Source organism: Liolophura sinensis, chromosome 11, assembly GCF_032854445.1.
Source record: "Liolophura sinensis isolate JHLJ2023 chromosome 11, CUHK_Ljap_v2, whole genome shotgun sequence".
NCBI classification, from domain to species: Eukaryota; Metazoa; Mollusca; class Polyplacophora; order Chitonida; family Chitonidae; genus Liolophura; species Liolophura sinensis.
This window is the reverse complement of record NC_088305.1, coordinates 30,902,839-30,919,619: the sequence shown is the minus strand read 5'-3', so window position 1 is coordinate 30,919,619 and position 16,781 is coordinate 30,902,839. Positions and strand designations below refer to the sequence as shown.

General features: G+C 38.9%; 1 protein-coding gene across 2 annotated transcripts in view; it reads right to left on the bottom strand.

Moving 5' to 3' along the window:
• Nucleotides 1-3,166: 3,166 nt before the first annotated feature.
• Nucleotides 3,167-16,781, bottom strand: part of LOC135477579 (uncharacterized) — a 66,698-nt gene continuing 53,083 nt past the window's right edge. The window contains exons 1-8 of one of the 2 annotated variants that reach the window (XM_064757733.1): nucleotides 16,206-16,536; nucleotides 14,573-14,689; nucleotides 14,062-14,131; nucleotides 9,833-9,934; nucleotides 8,699-8,785; nucleotides 7,939-7,980; nucleotides 6,938-6,965; nucleotides 3,167-5,837 (exon numbers count right to left, since the gene is read on the bottom strand). In XM_064757733.1, coding sequence (XP_064613803.1) covers nucleotides 5,800-5,837; nucleotides 6,938-6,965; nucleotides 7,939-7,980; nucleotides 8,699-8,785; nucleotides 9,833-9,934; nucleotides 14,062-14,131; nucleotides 14,573-14,689; nucleotides 16,206-16,219 — 498 coding nt within the window. In that variant the 5' untranslated portion in view covers nucleotides 16,220-16,536 and the 3' untranslated portion in view covers nucleotides 3,167-5,799. Of the gene's footprint in view, nucleotides 5,838-6,937; nucleotides 6,966-7,938; nucleotides 7,981-8,698; nucleotides 8,786-9,832; nucleotides 9,935-14,061; nucleotides 14,132-14,572; nucleotides 14,690-16,205; nucleotides 16,537-16,781 lie in introns of those variants that run through there. The other variant, XM_064757732.1, reaches the window with a different exon arrangement.

Sequence of the window (16,781 nt, the reverse complement as noted above, 5' to 3'; positions counted from 1 at the left end):
GTAACCAGCCTTGTGTACATCTGTCAACACACTTCTGGTGTCGGCTTCACTGTCATGGTCAGTGACCGGCCTTGTGTACATCTGTCGGCACACTTCTGGTGTGGGCTTCACTGTCATGGTCAGTGACCAGCCTTGTGTACATCTGTCGGCACATTTCTGGTGTGGGCTTTACTGTCTTGGTTGGTAACCAGCCTTGTGTACATCTGTCAACACACTTCTGGTGTCGGCTACGCTGTCCAGATCGGTCACCAGTCTAGTGTAGATCAGTCAGCACACTTTTGGTGTGGGCTTTATTGTCTTGGCTGGTAACCAGCCTTGTGTACATCTGTCAGCACACTTTTGGTGTGGGCTTTACTGTCTTGGTCAGTAACCAGCCTTGTGTACATCTGTCAACACACTTCTGGTGTCAGCTTCACTGTCATGGTCGGTGACAAGCCTTGTATAAACCTGTCAGCACATTTCTTGTGTTGGCTTCACTGTCCAGATCGGTCACCAGCCTAGTGTACATTAGTCAGCACACTTATGGTGCCAGCTTCACTGTCCAGGCGCCTCTTGCACAAAGCAATCGTAGGCTAAGTTGACTTGTTGCCATGGTAGCTACAATCAGCTTTGCCTACAGTCACTGTGTGCAAGCGGACCCTGGTTAGTAACAAGCCTTGTGTACATCTGTCAGCACACTTGTGCAGCCTGCTGTGATTGTGTTGTGATCAAGGTCTCTCGGGCTACTTCTTGCGCCAGGTTTACGTTCAAGGTGTGCTAGCATTTGTAATTAATAGTGGTCACTTCTGAACTGTTCCCGGAGCATCTGTTAGTGGCACATCAATAACCTGTAAAAATTTTATTTGAACTACATCTGTATGATTAACCTGTTTTAGTTCTAGCTTTTGATGCAAAGAAACATCAACGTCTTTCATGGTCATCACATCGTGTTTGCTCATTCTAACCAGTCAGTTCGAGCTCCGTGTACTTCAGGGCTCCACATTATTCCCATGATTGTAAAATAAGACTTTTTAATACATATAAATTTTCACAGGTAAATGTAGAGCAAAGGTATCCTGAGGCGGGGGGGTGGGTTGGGGGTGGGGGGGCTTCAGAGGGAAGGGAATTAAGTTTTAGTGACATTGACCTGTGTTACTGCCATAAGACTTCTGTATGTGGGTTTATAGTGAAGCTCTGATGACAGTAGTATTTTAAGTTAATCCTCTGAAGTAAGTTATATATATATATATATATATATATACACACACACATGAACCGTTTATTTTAGACATTTTCTTCAGCTTTTTACACCAGTTAGGTTATATTTATCTGCGTAAAAAGAAAGTACCTAATGATAGTAAATCTGATATATATATCTCATTGATCAGTAACGAACAAATGCAACTTTATAATCAACATTCATTGTAACGGCAAAATCTCAATTTGTCTCTACATTTTTAGTCTTAACCTATTTTTGTTTCTTTTACTGAGGAACTGTTGAATAAATTAACTTATTACCATGGCAATTTACTCCAAAGTTGTTGCTCAGAGTTTTGTTAATGTGTAAGCAGGGACTTGCTACCTACCGGATTGGTCACTCGAGCCAGGTGGGACCTGAAGTACTGGTCAACCATGGAAGCATATCACCTTGGGTGCTGATCACCATATTTCCTGAAGTACTGGTTCCCATGGCAACATGATACCTGGCCCCAGGATCACAAAGTGATCTTGAAATCAAATTTCAATCATTAAACTTGTTATGCAAGAAATATTATTATGGCGATTTAAAGATGGCATTGTCCTCCCGAGGCCTGCCGGATTGCTCACCATGGCAACATACGTACAGTATTGGTTACCATGTCATCATCCCTGAAGCCAATATTAGTCACTATAGCAACATGGTACCAGCAGTACTGATCACCAAGGCAACAAGATGCATTATGACAGTCAATTTATGGACAGCTGTGCTATTAGTTGTTTAACGTCAGACTTTGAGATTCTTTCGCCGACATTTTACACATGGAGACAATTGTGTCCTCGTGGTCACCCGCCAATGCTACTTCTGAACTTTCCCATGTGACATACAGGCTCCTGTATGTTCATCAGGTGCTGGAAAAAACGACATACAGGCTCCTGTCTGTTCATCAGGTGCTGGAAGAAACGACATACAGGCTCCTGTATGTTCATCAGGTGCTGGAAGAAACGACATACAGGCTCCTGTCTGTTCATCAGGTGCTGGAAGAAACGACATACAGGCTCCTGTATGTTCATCAGGTGCTGGAAGAAACGACATACAGGCTCCTGTCTGTTCATCAGGTGCTTGAAGAAACGTAGTAGCCAAAACACAGACAGCACACCATCACCCAAATCCCACCAATAACAGCTTGTCGTGGCTTCACAAACAGGGCCCGAACATGAAATCCAGTTTACAGATGTTCACTTGTCAATCCTTTGCGATAGTAAACCTGCAGATATCACTCAGTATTGTGATTATCCCTAAACACTGACCTAGAGATCCATGCATCCTGTATTCAAGGCTAAATTTGAGAGACTGGTTTTTATCATTGTACAATTTACAGCCCTTATTTCCCTGGATCATATTAAACACTTCAAAAATGATGCTTGTTGCTGCCTCGCTTCACTCTTCACTGAGAGGTTAGAGTAAAAAAAAAAGACAGATTGCCTTGGGGTTGGTACTGGATGGGGTGTCAGGTCGGGTGTCTACGGCATGATACTGCAGTGTTGACAACACTTTGGCAGCACGGATTCACCCTGCCAAAAGAACACAATACCCACCTACTGACCCCTCTTCATCATATGAATGAAAAACTGTTAAGTACGACGTAAAAATCAAAGCATACAAACATGCCTTTCACTAGGTGGTGAAAACTTCTTGCGAGTTACTGACAAACTTTCCCTCGTGATTACACAGTGTTCACATGTACCTGTCCACACACACGTACGTCTGCCCATGAGACATACACAAGTACCAGCACTATCCACCACTTGCCCGAGACAGGAACTGGACTCTCATCTACGACGATACAGCAAATGAATGACAAGCACCTTGAGCACTCAGCTATGACCTGTTACCCAAAGGCAAATTTGAGATCACGACTGTACAAGTCTAGAAAAATCTTACTGAGGCTGCTATTTAACTATAAATGAACACAGTAAACACATTACATTGAGAACATTTTTTGCATTATTTTCATATACATGTAATGCTTCCTGGAAAGCATACAGAGCATTAGAAAACAATCACTTGACTTCATCCACCAGCTTTCTGCCCCAGTTGAGGAACCTTAAACTGTAGGATCACCAAGTTTAAGGATTTTTCATTGAGTGCATATGTGCAATGAAGAAGTAGGACCAACAAATACATGATTGTGGTAGAGCTCGGAGCCAGTGGGTTTGGGCTAACATGACGGAATACAGAAGACCCATATCATATCTGGAGTAATGAAAAAAATACAGTATTGACAAAACAAAATTCCAGGATGGCACATGCTAGAAATGAAATACAATATTACACAGAAAAAATGACCACTTGCATGACATTTGGACATAAAAATTGTACAAAGTGGCCACAAAAGCCTTGGTTTAGGATGATGATTGGCAATGATGAAAAAAAAAAAAAAAAAGAGTACCACAAATATATACTACTGCACAGGGATTCAAGAAACTCAAATACAGTTTAAAAACACCACCAGAATCATAGAACTGTAATAATAAAGCTAAACAAACTTTACGAAAATCTTAACTTATTGCTATGCTAAACTAAAGACAAATGGGCAAATACGATATTGTCTCTAAGCTGGTCTGTGTGATCAATGCCTTAATGCGTGTCCCCGCAACACATTCTATCCACGAGACAGTGAAGCTGTGGGAAGTATTACAATTACAGACAAAAAAAGTTCATATGGCCTATACAGGGTTGTACACTTTCAAGATTTCAGAAATATTTTCCTGACTCCTAGAATAAAATGTTGTACACGTCTATATGCCTGAAGAAACGTAAAATGACTAATTGGTGGAACTTCGTCTTTCACATGTACACGGCAATGCATTGCAATGTAACAAATGTTTGAAAAACAGATTTTCAAAACTGTTAGCGTGCTATAAACAGTAGCTCAGGCTGGTGCTGAACACTTTATTAATTTGAAATCTTTTACAGGCTAAACGACGAACCTCTTATTTTCTGGACTTTTCACGACCTGAAAAAGCTGATTTCAAACACCAGCCTTCTCAAGGTTTTTACTGTCATGTACTGACCTTGTTATATCTACTTATCTATAATTTTTAATGACTAAAATCAATACAATAAAGAGGCAGCAACCCAATTTTTTAAAATCCTGCTAGGTGTCGAAGAAGGGCTTCAAGAAGGGCTATTGATGCATCAAAAATTGTTTGTAGCGAAGAAACCTGTACAGCGTTACCACGTACTGGGTATCTGTTCTGCAGTCTTCAATATGACGTCAATAAAATAGTCTTGCTGTCAGCATTGCCAGGTCTCCATGAAAACACAGGTTTTTCTTCTGGGGCAAACTTAAACCCCCAAGCATACATACATGTTTCAGCGTTATTTTAGTTCTGTGATAAGGTCAATTCCATAGCCAGAGTTAACACGCTATGATTACGACCTAGACCAGTTTCATGAGCACTACTGTGAATATTAGCGGCTGCCCAGTTAAATAACATGCATGTAATTATCGGGGGCCATTTTCACAAAACCTCGTAAGTATTTACGTAAGTCAGATTTGTGGTAATTTATGACATAAAACGTTACATTATCGCACCCCAATGCAACATCATTTACAAGAAAAGTTATGAAAACTTGACTTGCAAAGTTATGTGAAAGTGTGCCCAGGGATTGCAAAACAGGCCATAAACACTAGTCTAGTTTCTCACAAAATACAGCTGCAGTAATGTACCTTTTAAACACTTGTGGCTTTTTCATTCCATTAAAAGTATCATGTTGCAACTCAAGCAAATCTTTTGTTCAAACCATATCCTCTAAAGCAAGGAAATATACTCATGTCGTCAAATTTCTCAATCCTATCTGTTGTTGTAGAGCCATAAACTTAGTGGGCAAATCTGACGGTTAGTTATACCAGAAGACGCCAGGACCTTCATCCCAACTCATCAGCACAGTTTGCAGACTACTAACGACACTAATGATCTCTAGAGTGATAGAAAGAAATTAAATGCAATATAACAAGTACATCTACATGTATCTCCTGCAAATGATCTCCTAAAGGGGTCCGTGTTTTCAGATGATGTCACAACGTGCCAGCTCCATTTGTACAAAATACAAGTATTTGAAAGGCCACTTGCGCTTGTTTTTTTTTTTTAAGTTTTTGTTCCAACAAAAAAAATTTAAAAATTAAATTACCAAAAAATATGTATATATATATATGTACACACTGCCATCCCTGGACATATATTGGATAATGTAACCAATGTTATTAAAAATTAAATTCATTACGTTCTTGATAAGATTTGGAATCCCACCCACATTCGCCGAAGAAGCCATTACACAAACTACTTTATGAATGGATTCACTGAAAGTTTGCTTTACGTGGAAAAAAAAATGAAAAAAAAAAAAATCTGCACAGCGGAGATCTTGCTTTCCTCTACCAGGAGCAGTACCGTCTTCCCAGCTTGTGGTCATTCACTCCAGCAATGTACACAGCAGAGGTCAAAGGTTGCATATGACTCTTCCATGTAGATCACCATGGTTACCACTGTCCTACAGTCCTCCCAGAATTCTACTCATTTACTGACACGAAGCCTCGGACGCATCTTCCTCCGGTTAAATTACTCTGATGATGGAGTTGACTCCAAATCTGGCATATCTGTAGACAATAAGACAAAATTTGAATATTCCAACAAAATATGAGTATTCGATGTATGATCTACTGGTTATTCCATGTATGACCTACTGGTTACTCCATGTACACTGTATGACCTACTGGTTATTGCATGTATGACCTACTGCTTATTGCATGTATGACCTACTGGTTATTGCATGTATGACCTACTGGTTAGTTCATGTATGACCTACTGGTTAGTTCATGTATGACCTACTGGTTAGTCCATGTATGACCTACTGGTTACTCCATGTATGACCTACTGGTTACTCCATGTATGACCTACTGGTTACTCCATGTATGACCTACTGGTTACTCCATGTATGACCTACTGGTTACTCCATGTATGACCTACTGGTTATTCTATGTATGACCTACTGGTTACTCCATGTATGACCTACTGGTTATTGCATGTATAACCTAACTGGTTAATGCATATATGACCTACTGGTTATATGACCTACTGGTTACTCCATGTATGACCTACTGGTTATTCCATGTATGACCTACTGGTTACTTCATGTATGACCTACTGGTTATTGCATGTATGACCTAACTGGTTAATGCATATATGACCTACTGGTTATTCTCTGTATGACCTACTGGTTATTGCATGTATGACCTACTGGTTATTGCATGTATGACCTACTGCTTATTGCATGTATGACCTACTGGTTATTGCATGTATGACCTACTGGTTATTCCATGTATGACCTACTGGTTAGTCCAGACACAGGACATTTATATTGCATTGGCTAGAAGTGTGGAGGCCTCCATGACCTAGTGGTTAGCATGCTAGCACAGATCACTGATCCAGAAGTCTCTCACCAATGTGGTCACTGTGAGTTCAACTCCAGCTCATGCTGGCTCCCTCTACAGTCGCACATTGGAAGGTTTCCCAGCAACTTGCAGATGGTTGTGGGTTGTGGGCCGCCATCGCAGAAGCAAAATATTTTTGAGTATGGCGTACAACACTAATCAAATAAATATGTGAAGATTTGGCTACTGTGTTTATATTCTTTCTTTCACTTCAACAACACGTCTGATTCAGCTCTTCAAGAATAACACACAAGTATTTTCCTCACCTTCGTCGTCACTGTCCTCTTCTTCTCCCTGCAACAACAACAACAATACAAACTTACTATCAACCACTGAAGATTGGCTTAGTCTGGCACAAAACCATGCATCTAGCATAACTGGTATCCTGTTATAGGTATTGTACTGGAACCATTACGAACACATTTCAAATACACCACAGTTATCGGTATTGTACTGGAACCATTACAAACACATTTCAAATACACCACAGTTATCGGTATTGTACTGGAACCATTACGAACACATTTCAAATACACCACCGTTATCGGTATTGTACTGGAACCATTACGAACACATTTCAAATACACCACCGTTATCGGTATTGTACTGGAACCATTACGAACACATTTCAAATACACCACCGTTATCGGTATTGAACTGGAACCATTACGAACACATTTCAAATACACCACAGTTATCGGTATTGTACTGGAACCATTACGAACACATTTCAAATACACCACCGTTATCGGTATTGTACTGGAACCATTACGAACACATTTCAAATACACCACCGTTATCGGTATTGTACTGGAACCATTACAAACACATTTCAAATACACCACCATTAACGGTATTGTACTGGAACCATTACGAACACATTTCAAATACACCACCGTTAACGGTATTGTACTGGAACCATTACGGACACATTTCAAATACACCACAGTTATCGGTATTGTACTGGAACCATTACGAACACATTTCAAATACACCACCGTTAACGGTATTGTACTGGAACCATTACGAACACATTTCAAATACACCACCGTTATCGGTATTGTACTGGAACCATTACGAACACATTTCAAATACACCACTGTTATCGGTATTGTACTGGAACCATTACGAACACATTTCAAATACACCACCGTTTCCCCAGAGCTCAGCCCCCTTTTCTCTGACCATTATTTAAATGAAATAAATTGTAGAGTTACAGCGTTCCTAGAGGTTGCAGGGGAATGGTTTTAGATGTAGACTTACATACCGCTAAATCGGCTCCACCGAGGCCCCCCATGGAGTTCATCATCTGCAAAAATAAACATCACACATCACCTTCCTGAAAGAACACTCTACTGTAATTCTTTGACCCTTTTGCAAGTTTACACCATTTTTTCTTTAAAGGATATTCCCTGGGCATTATTCTTTGTAGACTGCTAAAATTGTACTTTTTGTGAAGCCCTGAAACTGATCAAACCAAACAAATGTAGTTTTGACACCAAAATCAAATTCAAGGGGGGCATAATTTGCAACGAAAGTTGATATTTTTATGCAAAAAGGTTGAGGAATTAGGGATAATGTCTGAACTTAACATGCAGAATCAGTTGAACTGACTGATATGTCATCTTTACGCGATAAACACGTAGTGGTCAATCTTCAAGATTTGAATGACAAGTTACAGCCATGTGACAAGAAAATTTAAAACCGGCACACAGAGCTCAGCAGCAGCAGCAGCAGAAGATGTAGGAGCTACATGCAAACTCACTGACTGGCTAAGGTATGAGGAACACTTCACAGAAATAAACCAGCTAGAAACAACCCCTGGCCCAAGACACACACAACCATGTAGAGAAATCTGATTTGATAACATGTTTAAATTTAGAACACACTAATACAACCATGGTTTAAAAAATAAGTTATAAACACCTTAAAATTGGATTTAAACAGTTTATCTGAAGATATTCACATAAATTTTAAGTCATAAATGTAAAGTCAAACCACAAACAAGAACTTCTCAGTATACTCACAGATTCCAAATTTATTTCATCTTGTGTTTCCACATCAGAGTCATCTTCGTCCACCCACAAGTTAAAATCTGTCTTCAACCAGTGATGCTGATCACAAATTAAAACATCATGAAATACAACTGTCATACTATGTTTATATTTACCCTAATTCTTTCAAGTTCTGGGACATCTGCTCTGCTCATTTACATATGTAATTCTGGCAGGAATGTCGAGTTTCTTTTCTCTCACATGGTCAGATGGTTAAACAATCTAATGAACAACACACTTATATCTTTACCTATCTTTTTCCAAAAGGCTTGTAAAGAAACTTCAACACCACTAATATTTGTCCCAAATTTTTAGAAGATTTAGGGTAAAATTCTTCTTCCCACATTTTACCATTAGCTACAAGGTATTAAAAATCTGTTGGTACTTCATGGCCATAATTAAACTTTTAATCTTAAAATGAAAATCAATGCTTCACTTGGTTAACTAATTTTGAAGAAATGGCTTTCAGGTTTTTTAAGAAATGGCCAGTTTCTTTACCGGACTCTTGTTAATGCCATACTTTATTTCTCACTTGTGGTGAGTTTTATCAGTGAAAAAAACTGGAGCGCCTCGGTAAATCACTGACCTCTGGAAAGTTAACAACAAACATTCCCGCATTTGATGTACAGATATGCACACAAACCTTCCTGCCTGTTACATACAGATATGCACACAAACATTCCCACATGTGATGTACAGATATGCACACAAACATTCCCGCACGTGATGTACAGATATGCACACAAACATTCCCGCCTGTGATGTACAGATAGGCACACAAACATTCCCGCCTGTGATGTACAGATAGGCACACAAACATTCCCGCATGTGATGTACAGATATGCACACAAACATTCCCGCACGTGATGTACAGGTATGCACACAAACATTCCCCCCTGTGATGTACAGATAGGCACACAAACATTCCCGCCTGTGATGTACAGATAGGCACACAAACATTCCCGCATGTGATGTACAGATATGCACACCACTATGGTGGAAGACAAATGACCTTAAGAAACTTTGGAAGGTGACTTTCCCCCATGTGACACAGAGATGTGCACACTATACTATATGACCTCATAAGGCCTCATCATCTACACCAACCTTTGTGGAATCCTTGGTTAGACGAGGCCAGAATGGCTGATCTACGTCTTTTTTCTTTATTTCGAAGTATACTTTTCTGGGCAATACTGCTTGTTTTGATTCCTGGAGAACAAAAGTAGGAAAAGGTAACTCAAACATGATGACTGCAGTAAGAGTACAGCTTCAATTGACATTTCAATCTTCTTACATACAATACACACTATGTTTTACACCATGCTCAAGAACATTTCACTTATACGAAAGCAGCCTGGACTTGAACTCACACAGAGGTTCCTGGGTGATAGCGCCATGCTGGCGTGCTACCCCACTCAGCCACAGAGGCCCCCCCAAACATAAACATGTAGGTGGCACCCATTTTATTCTCTATTTTACAGCACTAAAAACCTTAAAATGAAATAAAATCTAAATTCTATTTTTTTACTCTGTCCGATCAAAATTTATACAATTTTCCTGTTCTTCAAGGTTATTCAATCATAAAAACATATTTTCATGATCAACTTTTCTCACAAATTTGGTGATGGCAATTTTTTCCCCTTTATATTCCCTCCTCCGAAAAAAAAAATCTCCACAGAGCAAAATCTTAACTCCTGCTGCCTACATACCTCTTACATTTCTTTTAGTTGATGAACATTTATGAGGCTAGCGAGCACGCAAGTTAACACTGTCTTTATAATAAACAGTGCAATGCCAAGACTTCTTGACCATCCCATTCATTTGAAAACTTTGCTCTTCACCAAGTGCAAGGACAAAACTGACAAACTATGTGTACCGTACAACTAGCTTTTAGGGACTGTCGGAGACTGTCACGAGTCCGGTTTTCAGGAATCACCTCAGTAAATGCACATCGCTCCCTACATCAGGTAACATTATTCTAGAGAGCTTGGAGCAGTATCAGACTTTGTGCTATTTTGTAGTTTGACACATCAGATGCATGATTTGTGAGGTTTTGTCACCACATGTTCAATAATATATCGAATTTTGACATGTTATTACATACATGCTTGTTAACTCTATTACATTTTATCACAACTTGTTTGTTAATTAATCACTCTTTGTCACATTTTTGTTACATTTCTCATATTTGGTTAAATGTGTTTGTTAAATATATCGCATTTTGTCACAAAATGTTTCTAAATATTTTTACATTTGGTTAACTTGTGCGTTGAATTAAGCACATTCTGACAAAATGTACATCATCAAATCACACGTAATGAAGCCATTTTAATTACACAGGGCTTTATTTTTGACGGCAATCCGATTCTAGCCACGACTCCCGCAAACCAAATTTATGGGAGTCTGCTTGGATTCCTGTAAGAAAGACACAAGAACAATTTTCAAAAAACTGTTCTCAAATTTCCAATTCATACCAATGTCTCCTGTCTTTAAGTGGACGTATGGCCATAAACATCGCCATGATGAGCGTTTTTCTCCATTCCTTTTTACATGTTATTTCACTGACTTCTGTATCTTTGGTCTAAGGATTGTTTATATTTCACTAATTCAGCCTATGTGAGGATTGCTGGCCGCCCAACAGCTTACCCAATAATAAAAGTTCACATCTGATTTTTTTAGTTACAAACCTCAAGTACCTGAACTTCTTAAAAAGAATTGTCCGTGTCATCAGTAATCAGTAATCTTGTAATTCCTTGAACAAAGATTATAATACTCTATCTATATCAGGTCAACCTAAGATGTTAAAGCTTTATTGGCGTTGTGCTTTTTTCTATCATGAAGGGCCTTAAAAATTCAGGAAGGGCAAATTGATTTCCAAGACAAATGGCCTGCTGGCCTTTTCATTTATGGGTCTTAATTCTACCCCCGTATAGTCATATTTATGTCACCCAGAATCCCCAAAACTGATTTTATATACCACGTATTAAAACTTGGAGAAACAGCATACTTTGTGGCACTACAAGGTTTCTGCTAGGCCCGTTTTGCATCTGGTAAACGGACCCATTCCCCCAGAAAAGTTAACAAAAATCCCCTGCAGACATACAAAAAGTGAAATAAAGAAAAGTCATATGAGAACAATCTCACATGTGGACAGCAATAAATAGTCAAAGCATCAAACAAACCAATCTGCACGCTCGTCTAACTCGTGTGTGTCCGCTACATCATTCCTCCATCTGGTCAAAATTTCTATTTTTAGTATGTATGTGTCCGAGCCCTATGTCCTAATGCATGCAGGGATAATGCATGCAGAACTAATGGCCCAATGTGGTCCAGTGTAACAGCTAGAATGCATGGCCTATAGTAGCCCATAAAAAACTGGTCCAAGGATGATCTATTTGACTGACCTCTTCGTGCATCAATAACTTTGGGAAAATGCTTTTAACAGTGACAAGAAATCAATGTTTGATATTCGAGATGATGGGGCCTGACAGGTCAATCATGGGTCCACATGCGTAGCGCGTGAAAACAATCACTCCACGTGAAAAAAAATGTCACAGTGAGACACTGTCCCTCATATCCCCATGCAGTAAGATGAAAACTGTCCACAAGACCACAAAACTGTTGATGAATGGGATTCACATATTTAGTGAATTACATTCACTAGGTCCAGTTAAGGATTTCTATTATTTACCGATACATGGAGATCGCTGCCATCATTAGCCCGGACGACATTTGCCCCCGATTATGTACCTCTATTCAGCTACCCCATTGCCCTCTCGCTGCAATACTTAATATCCGAATGCGCTTAACACATGGTCTGTCCACAATCTGAGATATTTATCCAACCTTTTGCAATCAATGAAAGTGACTTCATTGGATATTTCCTCAGTAAATCTCAATCGAACTCGAAAATAAGGTCTGCCTTGAGCTCCTCACTCCATGATGTCGTCTACCTGTTTGACCTAAATTGGTACATCAGTCATGTTGACGTCTACCTGTTTGACCTAAACTGGTACATCAGTCATGTTGACGTCTACCTGTTTGACCTAAATTGGTACATCAGTCATGTTGACGTCTACCTGTTTGACCTAAACTGGTAAATCAGTCATGTTGACGTCTACCTGTTTGACCTAAATTGGTACATCAGTCATGTTGACGTCTACCTGTTTGACCTAAACTGGTACATCAGTCATGTTGACGTCTACCACTCGCCACGGAAAAATGGACAACGGTGTTGTTTTGAAAGCGTATTGCAGGTGAAGTAGAAGTATGAAGTGCCAGATGCTTTTAAACTGACAAGAGATTGATGCTCTCACTGCAATTTTTTTTCACCACCAAAATGTCAACCACAGATGCAAATACGTCACGCACGAAACAATAGCTGCACGTGTTAAATGAAAACGCGAGAACAACTTTGAGTAAGATTCAAAAAGCGAGATACTACGGAATTACCATTTGCCAGGGAGTGAGATAAAAATTGTCCAGAAGACCACAAAGCCGTCAGCGAATGTAATTCACTTGACTTTTGCTGATGACATGTAAGTGTTTTCACATATTTTTGTTACGTACTGTTCCCATATAAATGATTTTACTATGGGTAGTTTCTTGGCTGTGACCTAGACCTTACACAATCTTAAAAGTTCTTGGCTAGAAATTGAACTGACTTTTGTCAATAACGTATAAGTTTTGCCGGAAGGCTCTGATACAACACAGGAATTTTGCTACGGGCTTCATGAAGTACACCTTATCCCGAATTCCCGTGAAGTAAACACACCGGAATCAATTTAGATTCTGGTAACGAATTACGAAAATAAAGGCCTGCTACACGTTTTAACATGCAATCAGAATGTGCTACACATTGTACATGAAGAATAAATGACTTAAAAATTCAACCACATGAGAGCTTTTTAGGAGGCAAGTAAAGGTCATGAGATATTACCTCTGGTGCTAAAATTGACGTTTTCCCAGTAGGATATCATCCTACCTTCCAAACACCCCTCAAAGCACCTTTCTAAAATCAATAGAACTCCCAGAATCTGCGAAAATCAGCAACTTATGCATGGACGAAATTTAAGGTCATTTAGGGTAGTCAATATGTGTAACATGTCTGTACATGTAGTCTGTACAATTTAATATGAAATCAGGAACATGGCGAGTACTTGTATTGACTGCCTATACATAAAATAGTTCCGGAAGAATGACAAATAAAACTTTCGAAAGTCTATTCCCATTATGTCACCTATCTGACTAACTGGATTTTGTGACATCTTCTCACACACATTGTGATTCCTTTGTCCTGAATTTTTACAACAGAATCACAAGTCAAGAGGAGTTACCTGTGGATTAACGTCTTTGAAGAAGTCTATTTGTACATAGTAATCTTTCTTCTCCGTCCCACCATTCCCTCTGAAAATAAATCAATACAGTATGTAGTACATCTGCTCTTTTTCTATTTACTTCATTTGCATTTGATGTCATACTGAAGAAATCATGGACTGACCTAGAGCCTAGAGCCAGTTTAAGTTCTAAAAAACTGTTCAAAGTTCAAACTGATCAAGCTGCAGTAAAATGAACAAGTAAACTGAAAAAAAAAATATGATGGTGCACCAATAAAAAGCACTATTTTATAAAATTCCTTTCTGCATGATCATATTGTCACCTGGCTTTGTGATCAGGCCTACAGAAAAATGTCACAGGACTGGATTTCTGCTGGGTATAAAGTCTATAATCGTGAGTTTGTCCCACACCTTTGCTCTACAAACATGAGCGTTTAACATATCACTGATTGTAATCCTTTACATCATAAGGCCTGAGTGTTTATTCTGTAATCTCGACTAGATAACTCACCTGAATATAAGCGCTGAATCGGTGATATCTATTTTAGGGTTGGTTACATCAGACAGTTCAAAGGTCAAAAGCACACGATCCTTGCGCTGTGCCCACTTGGCTGGAGGGGGAGGGGCTCTGGAAGAAATTGAAAGCAAAAGTGATATTGCAACCTGATCATGATCTACTCAAGATAATATAAAACAAGAGATCTTTAAGGAAACTCTTGAAGACAACCTCAGACAGGATATTGTCAATGACCTAAAACTAATATGTTCATTTCTCCATGTTTTGCAGAGAGTTCTGTAGATTTTAGAAAGGTGTACTGCAAGAAGTTTGAAAGGTGGAGATGATAATCATGACAATCTTTTAAAAAAAAGGAAGGTCTCAGCACCAAAAGTAATATTTTACTTTATTAATTTGTCTTTAACAATGTGTCCAGGGTTTTCATTACCTTTCCAGCTATAGGGCTACCTTGAAAAAGTAGTCAGCTAGCCGACATAATTAAATGAAGTAAAAGGATCACTTATCAAACTAGACAGTTATCTGCTCCATTTTATACAGAAAATAGCATGTTATAGGTAATCATCTTTTCATGATCCCCTTGGGGGCCTGGCATAAAACATGATAATTTCAAACTGGGGTGCCCCACGGGGACAAGAGGATCATCTTACATATGGTAATGATTTATAGCTTGAGATTGAGAAGTTTGACAAAATTTTGTTCGGCCAGGGAAAGCCCCCAAACCAAAATCAGCATGCGCTCCATTTGAAAACTTTATGCAGTTACCTGTAATTGTCAAATATGCCGCTGACCATTGTTGGTTGAAAAAAATATTGCCAAACCTGACGTCAGAACAATCTGATTTTATCTCGCACTACACAATTCATAAAATAAATGTAAATAAGAAATACAAGGAAATACGTAACTTTCAGCCCATCTTATTGTCCTAGAACATAATTAATTTTACTTACTGAAGGTTAAACATATATATATATATATATATATATATATATATATATATTGCTTGTAGGTGCTGTCTGATTGTAGGTGGTGTCTGATTAGGATTATTCAGTACCATTTAATCTTGTGCTATAACGAAGATATGATCGAACTGAAATTCGCTGGTATCTGACACATCAGGAGAACATCAATTTCAAAACAGTTTACAATGTTAAAATGTTAACATTACCTAATTCCCAGTGTTCATTTGCATATATTATACTGGGACGAAACAGGCACTGGGATGAAAAAGAGCATGATACTCATCATTTTGACAATTTCAGCATTTCTGAAATAAATTTTTAGCATTTTTATTGTACATTTTTGGCATAAATGATGATAAATTCCTCCAAAGGAAAACAAATCCGATGCCTGTTTATACACTGCAAACCTTCATTTAATATCAAGACCGCTACAAAATCGGAATGTTGTTGTTGTTGTACACTAACAATGATCAGCATGAACATGCTTTGGGGCGAGAACGAACTTGCTGTCGCCACACGTGCCTCCGATGATAGGTATTCTTTGCGAACTGCAATCAATTCGCCGGTGCACAGGTGTGAGGCTGACAACATAGCAGTAAATGATTCGACATCAAGCCACTTTACTGAAAATACATAATACAAATCAACAAAAAACGATCGAAACTCACTTCTTCTCAGCCATTTTGTCAACTTCGAATTACCATGTGACCGTCAAACTCCAACTGCGCATGCGTACATCTTGGTGGGAAAGATTCAGAAAGGGGCTAGTCTCGCACCTAACGTTTTCTCTCGCGCTGTCTGGAGTAAAACGAGTATCTGGTAGCCAAGCCGTCAAAAAAGTTTCAACAAAACTGCGACAACAACACGCAATGAATCAAAACCCAGGCGTCGACATATTCAGAGGACTAGTCATCCATGATATTATCTGCAATGCGACAGGGAATGATCCACGTTGGATTTTAACCTTGAAATGTTAACTCATGAGGTTATAAATATATTTACACCAGCATGAATGGTTTATATTGGCAGTGTTCTTTACCAGAGAGCAGATGTGACGTACAACATATATTAATTAACAAGCCTACTAAATAGGCTTATCGGCCGATATATTATAACTAGCCTAAGTTACCTCTTCCCGTCACCACTGTTGACGGTTCACTTCTTCTTTCTAGGGATAGGCCTAGCTTATACTTTCGTCCAGATCAATCAGGTAGGCTTTCAGAGCTTGTGATTCTCATCTAACT